This window comes from Pteropus alecto, unplaced genomic scaffold (genome assembly GCF_000325575.1).
Source record: "Pteropus alecto unplaced genomic scaffold, ASM32557v1 scaffold139, whole genome shotgun sequence".
NCBI lineage: Eukaryota > Metazoa > Chordata > Mammalia > Chiroptera > Pteropodidae > Pteropus > Pteropus alecto.
This window is the reverse complement of record NW_006443567.1, coordinates 2,612,326-2,631,148: the sequence shown is the minus strand read 5'-3', so window position 1 is coordinate 2,631,148 and position 18,823 is coordinate 2,612,326. Positions and strand designations below refer to the sequence as shown.

Genomic DNA, 18,823 nt, shown 5'->3' with positions numbered 1-18,823 from the left:
AAGACACAAATATCTGCTACTGTTATAACCAAGCCAAGATCAATTGCTGAACCAAAACCAAACCCAAAACAAAACAAAACAAAACAAAACAAAACAAAACAGAAATCTACATCTGTTTTTCTTTTTGCAGAATTCGAGAAAGTATTGCAACTTTTCTAGCATCACAGCATGACTCTAGAAAAGGAGGACAATACATAGGCCTGTAGACCTATGTCATAACCGATCTCTGCACATTGAAAGTACCTAGATTGCCTTTAAAAGGTATGATAAAGAAAGGGTTACATTTTTTTTTACCCAAAACAAAACAAAACAAAACAAAACAAAACAAAACAAAACAAAACAAAACAAAACAAAACAAAACACCAAGTCCTTTTACTTTGGACATACTCCTCTAATCCCTATAATTCATTGCATAAAAAGGTAAATTATTAATAGCAAATGTAAACTACATTATAACAAATAACTAGAATGACAAACCTGTTGTGAGAATCCACAGAAGAACTGGTACAAAAACTGTGGCAAAATGAAACAAAGGTTCTGGAAAAAAATGGAGAAAAGTGTTAATGTTTTCACTTAACTTTCTAAACTAAAACAGGAAACTGTACTCCCAATAATCTAGTCAGTTCTAAGTCTTTCAAGTATCAAAATGCATTAAGTCTGCACTCCAGAGCTGTAAGGAAGCAACTCAAAAACAAATGATTAATTCATATTAATACCAACTTTTGCCCTATCAATGGAGAAGAGATCTCACTTCACAAGAAACTCTTGCTATTCTTCTTCTAGGGAAGAAATGAGCTCATACAATACAAACACCTAATGGTACTGAACCTTAAATATCATTTAGATTTGCAAAATCATCATAAAGTAGAATGACACAAAGCTTTAAGTGTATATTTTAAGTCAATTAATGCCAATAAATAGTCAGGAAATAATTACAGTGTATGTTGACACTAACAGTACCAATTAATGCTTTACTGCCTTTATTACTATCTCGACTACCAATTAACATATTAATATTGATCACTTACTATATGCAAAAGAGGCACTGTGGAAAATACAAAAAACAAAACAAAATGACACTTCTTACTCTTAAGGGGTTGGGAGAACACTAAAAACATATTTTAAAAGTTCAAGTGCAGAATTCATAAGGCACTTTTAAAAGTTACTAGGTGTGACTTCAAATACTGAAATTAATAACTTCAGGCAAAAATAGCAGAACCAATATTTTCAAATGAGTGTCATCCATCAAGGCAGGCTATGACCTTATCTGAATGCTGCTGTCACTTGTTCATGATATCTCTGGATTTCTCTTTGGGCAATGCCTTCAAGAGCCCATTTTTGAGCCATAGTAAAGAAAAATAGTCTCCTTCCTTCTGCCATACATTCTCACTTAGGGAATTTACCAGGCCGCAAGACTTGAGGCTGTTTTCAAAAATCCAATGCATCCTCAAAGAATGAACACCTGCAATGGCTGAGGATATTTAAGTAAATATACTACACGCTCTAGAGGATGTTCTTAAAGAAAAGTGCTATACATGTTTTGAATAACTCCTATGCATCAGAATAAGTGTGGTAGCTCTTTGGAGCTGGAAGGGCAACACTCATTTGTATGTATCATCATCTGGAAGGGCAACACTCATTTGTATGTATCGGTTCTGGTAGAATGCAGAATACTGTAGGTAGCATTTCTAGAATCATACTTTAAAAAAAAAAGTTATTTTCCGGTCAAGATGGTGGAGTAGGTTGGTGTTTTGACTAATGAAAGTAATAATAATGTCTTCTTATTTTCTTCTAGAAGTTTTATAGTTTTGGATTTCATATCCATGTCTACAATCCGTTTTTAATTAATTTTTGTAAAGACAATCATTCTCCATTGAATCACATAGGCATCTTTGTTAAAAATCAACTGACCACAAAAGTGGCAAAAAAAGTTCTGAGGTTGGAGGAGGCAGTGCTTAGTGAGAATTTTGAGGGTGCTTGGTGGGCAAAGAAGGTCTGACTCTCCCACTAGAATGTAAATTTCATGAGAACAGGGACCTTGCCTGTCTTATTCCATTATGAATCCTCAGGGCCTAAAACAGTGCTTGGCACATGGTAACACATTCAAACATATTTGTTGATTGAATGAATAAAGAAGTTACAATTTGAACTAGGTGCTAAAGATGAACAGGATATGTTGATAGCAGGAACCAAGCTAAGGCCTTATATATTTTAAACAGATAAGGTAAGACAGGGTCAGACTATGGGGTGCCTTAAAAGCCAGACTAAATCCTTAGACAAAGGAGAGTAAAGTTTCTGGAGGATAAGTTGAAAAGTGGCTGAATTATGCAAGGAGGATTGCATGGAAAACCAGAAGGCAAGAAGATCTGTCACTGAAGTACTTCTGGGGTGGGGCAATAAGGAACTGAAGATGCAATGGCAAGGTAAGAGGAAGGAAGGCTTCTTAGTTCAGCCAAAAAGGCTTGAAAGTCTCAGAAATCTTGGGACAAAAGGAAGCACTAAAAAAGGAATACTCTAAGTCAATAACTAAGATGATAATGGGCATAGAGATCCTATGAAGACAGAGTACACCATCTACATAAACATTCCCTTAAATTCTGAATAGGGTCAATTCCTGACCACTGATAAACACTAGATATTTTAATGCTTGTTTTGTTTTCCATAACAGATCATTCCTTCCATCTGGTGGCAGCTGAATGAATTGCAGGCCAAAATCTTAAAGAGGCAAACCATGCCTAGGAAAAGATCAGATTAGTAGGCATATCTCTAAAGCAAATCTTCACGGGCTCTCCTACTACAGGAGGTAAGAAAGAATAACAACTCATCCCTGAGTCCAAGGCCCAATAGACCCTAATTATGATGTACAAACAGTCCTGGACTTAGAATTAAGTAAAGCTAGTATGAAAATCTTGCTCTGTCACTTGCTAGCTGGGGAACCAAAGACAAGTTAAATTTTCTGAGCCCTACTGCCACATATTTTAAGTGGAAATAATACTAATTGCCTCATAGGAGATTTGTGAGGATTAAAAAGAAAATAAAGTGCTTTTGTTAACCAGCAAAGTACATTACACATTTTGAGTTAATTATCATTATTAATCATCATCAATGTTTGGCCTGGATACCAGTTGATAGTGGCTGACGGCACTTTAGCAACACTGTAAACCTGGGTTCACGGTTATGCTTTTGTCCCCCCAGAAAATATAAAGTTAATAAGACCTGGGCTTTATCACAGCAAATTGACAAGCGAAAGCAGTTGCTGAGCTTTCCCTCCTGTGAGATATAGGGTATAAAACTCAAATTGCTTGAATCATTTAAAACTGGTACACTAACTTGATAACATACCTATAAACTAGAATCTAATTAAGAACTTTGGTAAATTCGATTCTGTGGTAGACAAAAATTAGTATGTAGGCTCAGTTTAACATGTAACTCTAATGACTGGTGATAAAACAGAATCAAGATTATTGCTGGGAAAACTATCTCAGTGTCCAATCATGTGGGCTTGGGATACTCAATGGGTGTAAAGTTTTAAATATGCAAGACGAGCAAGTTCTAGAGATCTGCTGTACAATGTTGTGCCTATAGTTAATATTGTATTGTACACTTCAAAATTGGTTAAGTGGTAGAGCTCGTGTTAAGTGTTCTTACCACAATAACATATTTAAAAATGATGGGGATATATTGAAAGGATAAGGGGCCAAATCTATGAAAATCTGAGTGAATAAATAATAATACTAATGGATTTTAACTCGGAATGAAATGTCTGTTGTAGTAGTGGAATGTTCTTTTCAAATGCTATTACACAGAGCAATTTTGAGGGGTCTTGAGACCTCTAAAACACCACTTGAATTATTACCAAAGTTAATATTATTATGAATGAGACACTGACAACATGTGCCTCCTAATACAATGCACTGAGCAGGTTACAACATTGTTTCTGTGGTATTTGTGCCAAAAATGCATAACCTGAATCTAATAATAAGCAAACATTAGATAAACCCAAATTGAGAGACATTCTAAACTAACTGGCCAGTATTATTAAAAAATGTTAACATCATGAAGACAAAGACAGGAATTATCCCAGATTAAAGAAGACTAAGGAGATATGACAGCTAAATGTAAATGAGCCTGAAAGGGACCACAAAAAGAATATCAGTGGGACGACTGGCAAAATTCCAACCTGCTATGTAGACTAGTTAAAAATGTGCCAATTCATATCAATTTACTAATCCTGATAACTATGTTGTAGGTAAACTAAGATGTTAATAGTTAGCAAAGCTAGGCAAAGAGTACATGAAAATTATTTCACTTATTTTGTAACTTCTTTAAAGTCAGAAATTATTTCAAAATGAAAAGTGGAAAAAGTTTTTAAGAACTGGAACAGAACATAGGACAGGAGATCAATTTCTGGGTTATGTCGGCTAAAAATTATTTGCATACTTTCACCTTCATGTATGCCAGTTCAGTATGCATAAAATGAGTGGCTTAAATTATATTCATGGATTCCAAACTGTGGAACCTGAAAAACCTCTAGGCAGGACAGGGAGGTTGAGCTAGTACACAACCCTGGCCCCATGACCTTTAGTCAATGCAATCCTGCTTTTTATCTATTTTATCTGTGTCATTTCATTTGAAAAGAGAATTCTACTAAAAAGAATAGCTTAGAATAATGTTCAGGATAAAAAGGGAACCAACTATACTGATACATGATACAACATGGATGAAGCTCAAAAACATTATACTAAGTGAAACAGTCCACACACAAAGGAGTACATATGATTCTATAGCTCAGAAACAGGCATATCTAATGTGTATATTGCATAAATCATATCTAAATTTATGTTATATATTACTATATATCATATGCTACATGTTATATATATTAGATACAGTATTACATATACAGTAATATAAATCAGAATTTAAATCAGACTAGTATTTGTTTGGAGCAGGGGTGGAGGAGACTGACTGGGAAGAAGCATGTGGGAACTTTCTAAGATGATTAAAATGTTCTACTTTTGATTGGGGTGGTGGTTACATGAATGTACACATTTGTCAAAAAGAGAACTGTACACTTTTAATGGGTACGTTTTATTGTATTTAAACTATACTTCAAGAAAGGTGACTTAAAATTTCATCTCAAACCTCTTGAATTAAAAAGAATTTCTAGTTTCTGATTCCATAAATAGATTTCCTTTGTTTCACTGACCACAAATTTCAGTATGAAGCAAAAACAAACAAACAAACAAACAAACAAACGAAAAACAAGAAGAAATGAGGAAAAACATTATGACCAAGCAGAACCCATGCTGGATTAAACAGTCATAAGTTAAATTGCAAATATTTGATCACATACCTTATAGAAGAAATACTGTACAAGATGTGCTATTCTCACATAATATAGATGTCCATGAGCCAATAGCAGTTTCTTTAAATGTTTAAACTTTGGAATAGAATAATCACTATTCCTGGCTGCTTGGCGACCTTCTTTGCCTTTAATACCTAAAATAAAATCTCTATAGAGTGAGTAGTTCATATTTTTAACTTGCTTACATGTTATAGTTCAATTGTATAGTTTAGCTTAGCTTTTATTTAACTAAAAGTGCTTTAACAATGACAGTGAGACTTAACCAATAAACAGTAAAATTAAGTTTAATTGGTAATTACATATTTGTAACATAACATACAATTAAATGGGATCATTATTTTAATCATTACAGGACAAAAATGATCTTGAGAAAAAATATTAAATCTGAAAATATTAAAACCACTCAGTTTAGTGGTTAATTGTGGACGGCACTAAGACTAGGTGCAACATTAAAGCAACTCAGAGACCTGGGGTTTGTGTCCTAGGAGCTCAAAACAGAAAAGTTACAATAAGATGGTGAAGTCCTTTCACTGACTAAACTCTCAGTAGTAGCCCAAGTTTCCATGAACTCAAGCAGCTTTAGGACATTTCCACACTGGATAACCAATAAGTAGAACTGAGAGTTCCACACTGCATAGGGATACTTCCCAATGGAAAAAATTTGGGAAACCAAACTGCAGTGCAATAATTCTCAAGATACTAATTCCATTATTTCTCTCCCTCTGAAAAAAAAAAACAAAAAGAAAAAGACAAAGAAAAAGAAAAGAAAAGAAAAAAAAAAGGAAAAAAAAAAACCAACAACCTTGCTGGGGTGTTCGGATTGCTGCCTACCAGTAGCCTGACGAGGGGAAAATGATGCAGGTTGTAGAAAAGCTGTTGTTGCATGCCAACATATAAATTCAACGCTATAGCCTAAGCCACTCATAAATACTGTCATGTAGAAAACCAATCAAGCAATTATCATTTCTTAGTACCAAACAATTAAGAATCTCAAAAGATACAGTGAAGCAATGTGAGCAGGCAATCTGGCCAGGAGTGAAAAATCAATAAAATTTCACACATGTTGTCAAAGTGAGGGCTACATGATCAATTGCACTGCCAGTAGGCTTGGGAAATTCACTTTACTTGGCTCACATAGAAAGATCCTCTAACTTTGTATTGCCATATTCTCACCAAGGGAAGGGCTTTAGGATGAACATGTTTCATGATCAGATGAGGACCTTCAATCAACAATTATCATCCCCAAATTCGAATTTGGGATGAGCAACCAAAACAATCTCTCTGTAAGACCTTCTACCTAAAGGCAATTCTGGTACCTTATAGCTGCCATCTCATTAGGTATTTCTTACCTATTCCCACATGGGATTCCAAGATCATACTGACATCATTGGCGCCATCGCCTATCGACAGTGTTATTGGGCTGCCTTTTAAATTCTTCACCATTCTGACAATCTAAACATTAAGTACAAAAGAAGTATAGAAAAGGTCAAAGAATGTGAGACTGTACTACATTAGGGGCAAATGCCTCATTTACACTTGTAAAGGGAGGCCTTCCAAGAAGAATGGTAGTTTGTGTATATATGTACAATAGCCTCAAATTCTCAGAGGCAGAACACAGCTTTTCAAAATGTTAACACGAGCACCCATTTGTTTCTGGTTCTGTGAATGTATGTACTGCCCCCAAACCCTTGCTTCCTACCTATATTAGAGGTCAACATGTTTCCCTCTTTTGTCATTCATTGCTTCATTTCAGATCGGGTGCTGAATGTGTGACAATGGAGACCAGAAAGCTGATTTGGGGTACCATGCAACAAAAGTGGGAAGTGGGAGAACAATGTTTTTGATAACCTCTCTCTCCTCCCTGCTAACACTGTCCCTCCCCCTCAGGGCATAAGTCCTTATTTCTAGAGACTTATCTAATGTTACATTTTTGCACTCATCTAGCTGTCAACTAAACTCCCACTGCCCAATATTTCATCTTTCTTATAGGTAGCTGCATTTTAGAAGGAGGCATCTTAAAGGTGAATGGACTTACAGAAAGATATCTGATATATATATAAAAACCTTGTCACTATTCCCTGAGTGTCTTTTTAAGGTGTCAATGGCACGAGGCAGCTCAATGCTGTGTTCATGGTAGGTACTGAATAAAATCAATCTTCTGGTGGAGTTACTTGTGAGAAGTGTATTGGGTAAGCAGCTGTCCTCCCACCCTATGTTTCAGATAATGACTGCTTTATGTGTCAACTTTGAAAACCCCTTAGAATCTAGCAGCTTTTAAAAAGCTTATATAATTAAGTATCTAAATAATGTCTTGGAAAAATTCTGTCCTCACAATTGCTTTCACCAGTTAACATAAATAAAATCCATTTTAAACATAACTGAAGTGATTAAAAATAATTTATACGAGGCTAAACTACTCTATAATCTCTTTAAACAAAATTCAGTCAGGTTTTATTTAGTATTAAATAGCATACCAAAAAAAAAAAAAAAACCCACATCCAATTCCATTTAACACAAAAATGATGTTATTGTGAAACGCCAGCTTTCCTCCAATTCCTCCACTCATCTGCATTCTTTTAAAAAACTTTTAAGACCGTCAGAAATAATCTGTGAATCAAAGATAAAATTAAAGAACCCCAACTAAATTTGTTTTTGATGGGCTACAATACTTGTTAAACTAACTGCACCTGTTATACTATGTGCAGTGATGATTTGCACCTCAAAGAAGAAAAACTGCAGCCAGGAAAGGTCTAGGGAAGGCAATGAAATTATTAAGGGTGACAGCTTCTGCACAGAATAAAAAGACGAAAGCTTGTCCTTGTGGAAAGATAAAAGGACATATAGTCATGGACTATAAAATAACGAAAGATTTAGATAAACATGTAGTTTTTACTGAGCCCCAGGTCACCTGGATTAAGAACTTCTCTAGGACAGCTTCGTGAAAAAGAAATCAATTTACCAAAATCCACTTCCTGGTCAACTATTAACTGCATGTAATTCAATATATAAAGCAATGTGCAAATACCAGAAAAGATATAAGGCTTGGTCAAATACTTTAAGAAGCATATGATGATGAAGTAGTAGAGATAAGGAATGGATACAAGAATATTAGGTAATCAGATTAACAATATAAGATAACAATATGCGATAATCTGTGCATGAGAATATATAACATTGTTATCTAAGTCATCTACATAAGAAGGTCTATGATGTCAGAAGAAGAGGACACTATATGCCAAAGTGATCAGAAATGATTTCACAGAAGAGTGATTTGATCTAAATCATAAAACATTTGGAAGATTTGCATGGATGGGGAAAATGGGGCTGAAGGAGTATTCCAAAGAAAGAAAATGGCATGTTCTAAGGAATATAGCCAGGTAAGTAGAGCATTTGTTTAGAAAATAGATCTGGCTTGAACAGATTGATGAGTTTTCACGCAGGAGGAATGGATAGGTACACATAGGGTGAGATCGACAGGGAATAATATTCTGAAAGTGGTACCACGGTAGAGGAGGAATGGGAAGGAAAAGCAAGACTGCAGGCAGAGAGAAGTTAGGTGGAATACAATGAGCTGTTAAAGGCCTAGACTTGGAAGATAATGGAAAGAAAGGAACGGATGGAAAAGATAATATATTAGAAAATGGACAGAATTTAGTGACTGACAGCACATGGAAGGGTAAAGTATGGGGGAAGTCAACAGAGATTTCGAGGTTTTGAATCTAGAAACCTGCAGGTACGGTGAGCTCAATAACAGATGTAGAAAAAGACAAGGAAAATGACTGTTGGGCTCTAGCGAAGACTGAGTTGAGGTGATAATGACACACCCAAGAATATATGTTCAGTTAACAACTAGAGAAGTAAAGTAGAATCGTAAAGATTTGGATTGGAGAACTGACTTGAAAATCATCTATATGGCCATGCCAAATAAGTAGGTGATAGCCCAGAAGAAGTGACTAGAGTGAGAGAAACAAAACAGACCAAAGACTGAATGACAAGGGGCTTCACAATCTGGGTGGGAGAAGTGGCATGAGGTCAGGAATTCAGACACTGACCTGGCAATGGAATGGTCAAAACTAAGGTGAGCAATTTGAGCAACAGATAATGAAGGCAGTGTGTGTGTGTGGAGGGGAAGGAATATTGCCTCTGACTAAAGGGACAGATATGTGGTTGGAGGAGTATCCATAGAAGATACTGTTCTGGCAGGATGTGCTTCACCAGCTAGGGCTAACCAGGGCTCTGAAGGTTGAAAAAAGAAAAAAAAAAACACCTGACTGCAGTGGGGATTGAGAGTGACAAGAAAGTAGACAGAAACAATGCCCTATATTAGAATGGGCTGTGTGTATGTGCGTGCGTGCATGTGTGTAGTAGTAGGTGGGGTATGTGTAAAGGAGAAGTCAAAGACACAGTCATCCCCTGGGTATAGAGCAAGTAGCTGAAGAATCTGTAGAAGCAATACCAACACATATGAAAGAATACAGTGTATACAGAAGCAAAAAAGTATGTAACTGAGACCCTAAAGTACCTTGGACCCTATGAGTATAAGGAAGCAAAGTGAAGCAGATCAATGTGGGCTGGAGGAGCTAGAAAAGAATGCATATGGTAAAGTGGCCCTTGACCTGGGTTTTATTATGACTAAAACTTTTGTTAGGCCAAGAGGAATTCAGAGAGAATTCCAGATGAAGGAATGATATAAGAAAAGCTCTGGAAGTTGGCGTGTACATGTCATGTAGAAAGAACATAAAGGGGGAACAGTTCACACTGGATATGGGAGTTATGGTGGACACAAAGTATGCAGACACACATTAATGGCCAACAGGGTGAGTCCCGAGTGCCACATGAATTACCTGCCCTTTATCATGAGGGACTAGGAAACTACTGAAAGTGGGCAAAAATATATGATGAGAGAAGTAGTGTTTTAAGAATATTAATTTGAGAGTATGCGGAAGGAGACTGAAGAGGGAATTGTGAAAGTATGGAGACTCAATCAAATAGTTTGCCTGTAAAGTCGTAAGTGCTTGGACTAGACTGGAGGTAAAAGGTTTAAAAAGATGACACCAAAATGAAAGCTATGACAAAAAGTAGAATCAACAGGACATGGTGACTATACAGGGAGTAAGGGTGAAGAGCAGGGTCAGAAGTAGTTTGGAGACTTAGAAAGCAAAAGAAAAATGGCACTGGTAACAGGAATAACGAAGACAAAACAAACTGGCCTGAAGGAGAAAATTCTAAAATTTGTTCTGAACACTAGAATTTAATGTGACAGTGGGGATTCCATATGGAGCTATCTGGCAGGCAGCTACAAATATGAGACTTAATGAAAAGGAAAAGTCAAGATCAGAGCTATATCTACGGGAGTCATAGAAATGGATGTGCTTATTTAGATATAGGCTATAGGTGAAAAGCAGAGGGAAGACTTACCCTCAGAGAAAACTGATAATAAGAGAGAAGGCAGAGGATGAAAGAAAAATAAGAAGACACTAGATTGACAAGTAGGGGGGAAAAAGTCAGGACCATGGACCATCACATAAACCAATGGAGGAGAGCTTTAAGGACAATATAATTGACAGTGTCAAGTGCAGCAGAGAATTGAGAAGGAGAATGGAAGACAGCACGATGAATTCGGTAAAGAGGTCATTGCTCTCCTCCAGGCAATCCGACAGAGTAAGATGAGAAGAAAGAATGCATGTGACTAACGTAATAGGGGAGGCAGAAGCAGCAGAATGGAGGCAGCAGGCACCAAGCATTCATTAGAGAAATTTGGAAGGTGAGAAACTAGACAGCCAGCTTGAGGGAACAATAAGGTAAAGCATAGGTGTAACTGAATTTGGTAGGAAGACTGCTGACTTTGACCACAAATAGGACGAAGCCAGGGAAGGTGTAATAAGGTAATAATGGCTCTCTGAAGAATAAACAAATTAAAAGTAAAATGAACATTTGCACATGTGTATACAGAAGTCCCTGGAATGGAACATTAACTAATATGCAGTTACCTGTGCTTTCTGTAATGGTGCCATCCGACAACAGAGCACTGCTGTGCACTTCATACAAATCTGTAGGAAAATGCTTTTGTAATTGTTAGAACCAGAATCTTGAGTAGAATTTAATATGAGTGACAATGTGGAGCCATCGATGATTAATCCATATTCCTGATGTTCTGTCCATGCTCTAAAAAAGAAAAACATGCTGTATTTGAATCTATTAATTTCTATTTAGGAACCTGATTTCTTTTAAACTACCAAGAGGAGGGTCTGATAAGAGTCATCATCAATCTGGTTCTTGAACCTGTAAATTCTAAAGAAGCGTCTCTCTAATAATAAAGGCACAAGGGACTTTTCATCACATCTTTGAGACTCAAGCTGCCCATACAGATGACATTAAGTTCTAAAAGGTATAAAAATAATGAACATTTAGCAACCAGTCTCTGTAAAAGAAAGTGGAGGTGAATTTTGGAAATTACAGATCAAACCCTGTTATGAAGACAAATGTAAAAACTCAATCTAAAAACTCCTTAACAATACAAGGAAAAGACACAATGGCTTTGGGGTATACAGATCACAGAAGACCTTTTCTTAATACATTTGCCCAAATGACAAAAACCATCAGTAGACCTGGCTTCTCAAATAAGATGGAGTACCTAAAATATATGGTGTTCATTAAATACCATACAATAATGGTATATGTTCTTTAAATATCATTTTATACTAGATTAGTAGTTCTCAACCATAGCCTTCTCATTAGAATCATCTGGGTGGCTTTACAAAATTGCCTACACTTGAGGTCTATTCCCAGACAAATTAAATAGAGTCTCTTGGGCAGGGCTGTTATATATAGGTATATTTTTAAAAGCTCTGTAGGTGATTCTCATGCATAGTCAGAACTAAGAGATATTAGGTGCCAAGAAAGATGAATGTAACCAGTGCCAAGTATTTAAGAAAAACATATGGAGGAAAACTTACAACTGAGAAAATTCTACTAATTAACACATTTTTTTTTTGCAATAAAAAGAAAATGATTAGTCAATTTTAGCTCAGGGAATCTTGGGTGCCATTTGAGAACCAGTGCAGTGGAAGTATTAGACACAGTAGGATCTCATCGCTATAGATTTATTTGTCTAATTTGATGCTTCTTAAAATTTAATGTTTAAAGGAATCTTTGTTAAAATTTCTGGGAATCTTGTTAACGTACAGATTCTGATCAGTAGGTTTGAGGAGGGACATGAGATTTTACATTTCTAAGAAGCTACTGGTGATAATGGAGCTTCTGTTCTGTGGACCAGACTTTTGAGTAGTGAGAACATAATATACCTCACCTATCTTTTATTCCATTTTTTGGGTGTATACTGCTAATACCATAATATTTTGTACTTATCCATATTTTGCTTCATAATTTTATGAGCATTTTTTTTACTAATTAAAGAGATATCAATCATGTGTTCTCCTTTGCTCCCCTACTCACAGAGCTGACTTAATGTGCAGAAAACAGTGGCTCAATAGTCAAACAATATATGTAAACATCAACTATAAGTAGACCATATAGAAGAATGTAAAGAATTATTAACTGTTCTTTCCTTGGAGAATAGGAAATCTCCTTGGGGTAACAGAAGCATATATGATAGAATCTACCAAACCAAACAAGATATTAGTTAATATCCAGTGACTGGGACAATAAATACACACAGGAAGAACAGTGAGTTCTTTGTGAGGTGTGATATCTGAAACAGAACTTTAGAGACAGGGCAGAAAGTGGTGAGGAGACAGAACGTATGTTGTGGTGCACTAGGAAAGTAAGTTGAAATGGTCACTTGAGGCTTTTGGTACGATCTGATTCTGTGGGTAATGGAGAACCACTAAAGGTTTCTGAGCCCACTTGTCTGGCAGTAGGGCTTATGGGATTTGAGGCATGAGTTGTTACAAATCTGATGTGCAGCACTAGTGGTGAAAATAAGAACACAAATAAGGCTTGGTGGCTGATCTGAAATGGAAGGGACAAAGGAGCAGAAGCTGGCAAAGGTGATTCTGGGTCTGACACCTATGTAACCTGGGGAAAGACTGTAGCCACTTCAAACAGATGAGACAGGAAGAAGGGATGTTCTGAGCTGAAAAATTTAGTTTTCTCTAAGCCCTGGCTTTTATAAAAGTGCCCAGAGCTACTGAATGGAGCTATGGACTAAACTGTGCCCCCCGCTACTCCAAGTCCTATGTGGAAGCCCAAGTGTGGTGGTATTTGGAGATGGGGCCTTTGGGAGGTAATCAGGTTTAGATGAGGTCATGAGGATGGAGCCCTTATGATGAGATCAGTGTCCTTATAAGAAGAGGAGCAGACTCCAGAGCTTCCTCCCTTTACTATGTGAGGACACAGCAAGGTAGCTTTCTGCAAGCTAGGAAGAGAGACCACACCAGAACTCAACCATACTGGTACTCTGATCCTAGACTTCAGGCCTCCAGAAATATGAGAAATTAGTTTCTACTGTTTAAGCCACTCAGTCTATGGTATTTTGTTATGGTAGCCTGAACAGATTAAGACAAATAGACAAGTAAAAGGCATGTAATTTGGACTGCTTTTAGAAGTACCATTTGGCTAAAGGAAGGAAACATTTATCATAGGCAATTAATAAAAACCTGTTTATTCTTACTGATGCTCAAGAAAAAGAATAATAACAGCTGTTTTAGAATTGGCCATAGCCTCATGAATGGGGGTTATTCATTTTTAAAGTCTGTTTAAACACTAGAGATGAGGATGCAGATAGAACATAGTTGTTAATGATATAGCATGGGCTCTGAAATTGGATAGACCTGCTCCACCCTTTTATTAGCTGTGTAATCTTGAAAAAGTCACTTCACCTCTCTGGGCCTTCGTTTCTTTATCTGTAAAATGATGAAAATAAGATTGCCTTACTGGGTTGTTGTGAAGATTAAAAGAGAATAATTACATAAAGTGCTTAACATTGTTCCTGGAACACTGTGCTCAAGAAATGGAAAACAAGTTTTATCTAGGGGTCTTTGAATTTAGTGTAGGCACATCTTATGGCATTTCTGACGGGGAAACTGGTTTGCTTATGGCCAAGATAAATTTCAATAACTGGTTTACAAGACTATGCCTTGGTCAATGGTAGGTGTAGAAAAATATATCATTGAGTTATTGTGTATCACTGGTTTTCCTTGAGACCCTTAGGTTCCACAAATTCTTTCTAAGCAGCTAGATGAAAGCAGAGTCAAAGTGTCCATGTTAACAAGTAGTTGGTTCCCTCTGGAGTGCTGTGGCACAAAAATACACATAGAAAATGGCTCTAGAATCTCGAAATGCATGGAAACTATTATAGAGACTGGTTTTATTACATTCAATTTAAGGGACTGTGAAAAGAAGTATTTTTTCTTAACAGGGACCAGACAAGAATATCATGCTAAATACCCAGACTCTAGCATTTAGAAGTTGAACTAGTTTTCTAAATCTTGAGAAGTGCAGGGTTTTCTTTTAAATTAAAAGAAAGGTGGAAAGTGCCAAATAATCTCAGCTGGGCCACTAGCCAGTCCTCAGGGAAGGTTTTAATTTCTTAAGAGAAAACACCTGCAAACAGAGTGATAAACAGAAAATGGAGCCTTCTGCCTAAACAGCTGTGATTTATATCTGTACCAAAGTCTGAATATAAGAAGCTGATGCACTTTCTTACTTTTTAAGATTTCTAGAACTTTTAGGAAAGTCATGCAGCAACTTCTTACGATATTCTATCAACAATTCATGTAATCGATCTTCTTTCCTTTCACTCTCTTCAATAGTTTTTGTGGTCAGTTCCAAGAGCTCGGTGCTGGTTTGGAAAAGGCGGCAGGCATAGCAGGTGGATTTGGCTGTCTCCATCTTGTCCCCAGTAAGCACCCAGACTTTCAGACCTGCTGTATGTAGAGCTTCAATGGTCTCAGCTGCTTGATCTTGTAGCCTGGGAACACAAAGGAAATCTTATTATCCTCAAAAATTCCTGACAGAGATTCTGTAAGATGGCTTGTTAAAGAGAATATTTTTACAATTCACAGCAATTCTGGAGTCCTGACATGGTTATCATAGTTGGTTTTCTTATATAGCCTCTATATTCTTTCCAAGAATGTTCTCTCTGGCATAGATTTACTGATTAAATTTCAAACAAGGAGGTTTAAAAAAAATATTCATGAAACCTCTTGATGTAACCGAGATCCAATGGCAGAATTGAGAATCATTACTCTTAGCTAAAATGTTCAGAAACTCACCAAGCATTCTTATTCACTGTTACTTCAGCATATTTCATTATACCTTATATCTCTCCATACAAATATTTAACATGATTCAAAACAGAAAGGGCCAAAGACATTGATGTTGAGGGAAATTGGTAAATCCCACCCTTGAGGAGTTTTAAGAGTTGGAAAGTCAACCGTCCTGAAAGAGAATTTAAGCAGAATTCTGAAAGGCAAGGTTAAAAGAATACTTTCTCTGAGTTCCTTTTGGCAAGAGAATAAAACTGAAATCAGACTAAATGAATTCCATTAGAATTTCAGTACCTTCCAATGTGGCTGAATCTATATTTATAACTTTTTGTTTAAGTCTCACAGTTTGCATTTATAATTTCTAAAAAACTCCTAAAACGTATATTTTTTTAACTTGTGTTAGCATGTATTTGATGCTAAATTTACTACCAGGCCATAACTTTTTGTTTCTTCAGTTTCTTTTGGGATATCTTTTCCTTCTGCACAAACTCCTCTTCTGCTCTTTGAGTGAGGGTCACCTCAATGTGGCAGAGAGAGCTCATGTAGGGGTTGTTAATGTGCCCATGAGCTCTGTAAGTTTGGTGTGGCATCTTGGGAATTTGGATGTGCTCAATGACCAGAGAATCTACATCTAAACTCTTAAGTTCAGCATTACTCTCCGCATTTTTAAGCATGTGCAGCAAAAAGTTCGGCACTCTTTTTGGGCCACCCACCTGCATCCAGCCGCACTCTTTACCCTGGGCACAACTACCAACTCCATCACTATAAACGACGGAATGGCACATTGCTTCTGTAATGTGACATCCTTTAGATACTTGGTGGCTTTTCAGATAGGCATACTCTTGATGGCCTGGGCAGTTTCACAAGCGTTCTTAAAGCGAACACAAAGATTTGAACCTCTTGATTTGCATGACTTTATGAGGTTTTCTGGGTCAAGAGAATAGCAAACCATTTTCAGAGGTCACCTCAGGCTGCTTATGGGAAGAGACTCCTAAAATATTGAGTCTAAAACTTTCAGGCGGCGCAACGCTAGAGCTCTACAAACATGTCTGGCAGAGTTCGGCCTATATAGTTAAAGCAAATCATTTTAAAGTATGCAAAAACAAGCTCTAATCTGTTAAACCAGGTTGAGCTCTCATGTTATTTCCTCTACCATGAATTTACTTTCTGCTCATCTCTGTCAAAATCTTACCCATTCTACCAGACACCAGCTCAAATGATGCCTCCAGCACAAAGCTCTCTACATATAACAAGACCATTTCATAAATATCTGCATAAATAAGTGGATGGCTTAGTAAATCTTCAAAAGATCTTAGAAGTGACAGATTCTTCTAAGTCACAAATACTTAACTTAAAAATCACTCCTACTCCTACAAACATTCAAAATCTGGGGTATAGACAAAGCAAAATCAAAGATTTCAAAATCTGAGAATAAATTACCAATCTGAACAGAGACCACGCTAAATGATGAGTCATTAAAATAACAAAAATATCATTTTCTAGTTACTTGTCTTCCACTGCAGTGGCTCCAATTAAATTCATGTTTGTCTCAATATCATCAAAAATCTTTTCCAGTTTTTCTTCTCTGTCTTGCAAGGACATTTTTGCCTCTATGAGCTGTCTGTCAATTCTTTCATAATCATCTGGAGCAATTTCTTTGAAGGCTACACAAAGTGTCCGATACCCATCCTAGAAGCAAAGTAGGAGATCTCTTGTTATCCAAATAATAATTGAAAAAAAAACACACACTCTTTTTAAATACTCTTGCTTTACTACAGATTATAAGTGGAAAAGTAATATTCAATCAGGTTTTGAATAACAATATCTCTTGGGGGAGAAAAACTGAACATAAAACAAAGATTCTCGAAGAGTCTTTAAGGCTGCAAATTCTGAAGAGAAGTTTGCTCTAGGATAATGTTTTATATTAAAATAAGAAATATTACTAAATCCTCAAATATAAAAATGGAGCATAAAAGCAAGTTAAAATTCACTTAAAAGCCATTTATAGCAATCCCATAAACATAGTCATCTCCAGCATTTCTCTATTTATTGCGAGGAGGGGTGTAGGCTCACCAATGCGTTTCGTTCCACATGGGTTTTAGTTAACTCGATTTCATGATTTTGCACTCTGGGAAAAATTGCTGAGTCTGCTCCTTTACAAAAAAGAATTATGTCTCCTAAAATAAAGAACCAAAGTACTTGATTTAGAATTTAAAGACTTGTATTGATATTTTAATAACATAACTATTCAGGTGGCCTCTATACCCAGCTATTGTGTATCCTGAGCCTGTTTTGCAACGCTCACCCCAAATGGAATGAAACATCTTTGCCTTTACTCTGTCAGAACAATATTCATTACCTCTTAAGACCCATATAGATACAACTAATCCCTTACAACACTTCTGTTAACCTTATGCACTTCTGTTAACATATACTTCCTTCCAGTAAATCACGGAAGACTGTGCTTGTGCCAAGAAACTGCATCTTGAATTCTCTTTGAAAATGTTGTCAACCATGGTCTAAAGTGTACATGTGATACCTGCAGATATCAAGGACCAAACTGAAGCTCAAACAAAATAAAATCATTTTGAATAAATTATATAAGTTAGCTTTGACAACAGTAGCTTGATGGTTTTTATCTGAAACTTGAGAATAGTTTTGTAGAATGGTAGTACAAGTACAGCGTTATATCAGTCCATGCACCCAGGAAAGTAATCACAGTTGAGCATTAAGAAAAATACTTCGTCTTGTAAGGCAAAGTGCTGAGAGCAAGTTAAAAAAAATGTTGCTCTGAGGTCAAGGCCACTTCCCCAGATATCTCACCATTTGCAGAACACTTACGTGCATGTGCACAGGTAAAAACAGCAAGTATTTCAAATGTTAAGTTTTTTTCCCATTTACTCTCAAATACAGTGTGTTCAAAAGTCACAAAACAAATTCCATATTCATATAATGAAATCATTTTCCTGACTGCAATCACACCACAAAGTATGAATACAGTGGAATATGTTCCCTGAAGGGTCTGGCTATACCTTCCCATTCTCACATGAAGGAATTTGAGAATTAATACTAACAAGTAAACTACTAGAAAATAAATCAAGGATATTTTGAAAAACCACCTGGAGACAGACAGACAGAGACAGACAGACAGACAGACAGACAGACAGACACACACACACACACACACACACACACACACACACAGAGGCTTCTGAGAGCTCAAAAA

General features: G+C 36.5%; 1 protein-coding gene across 3 annotated transcripts in view; it reads right to left on the bottom strand.

Annotated features, from left to right (window-relative positions):
• ATP11C (ATPase phospholipid transporting 11C) overlaps positions 1-18,823 on the bottom strand; it is a 162,671-nt gene that overhangs the window by 29,929 nt on the left and 113,919 nt on the right. For 2 of the 3 annotated variants that reach the window (XM_025041264.1, XM_006924186.3), the window contains 7 exons: positions 17,671-17,774; positions 17,105-17,286; positions 15,036-15,299; positions 11,359-11,533; positions 6,718-6,820; positions 5,357-5,502; positions 478-537 (listed from right to left, as the gene is read on the bottom strand). In XM_025041264.1, coding sequence (XP_024897032.1) covers positions 478-537; positions 5,357-5,502; positions 6,718-6,820; positions 11,359-11,533; positions 15,036-15,299; positions 17,105-17,286; positions 17,671-17,774 — 1,034 coding nt within the window. The remainder of the gene's footprint in view (positions 1-477; positions 538-5,356; positions 5,503-6,717; positions 6,821-11,358; positions 11,534-15,035; positions 15,300-17,104; positions 17,287-17,670; positions 17,775-18,823) is intronic. The other variant, XM_025041265.1, reaches the window with a different exon arrangement.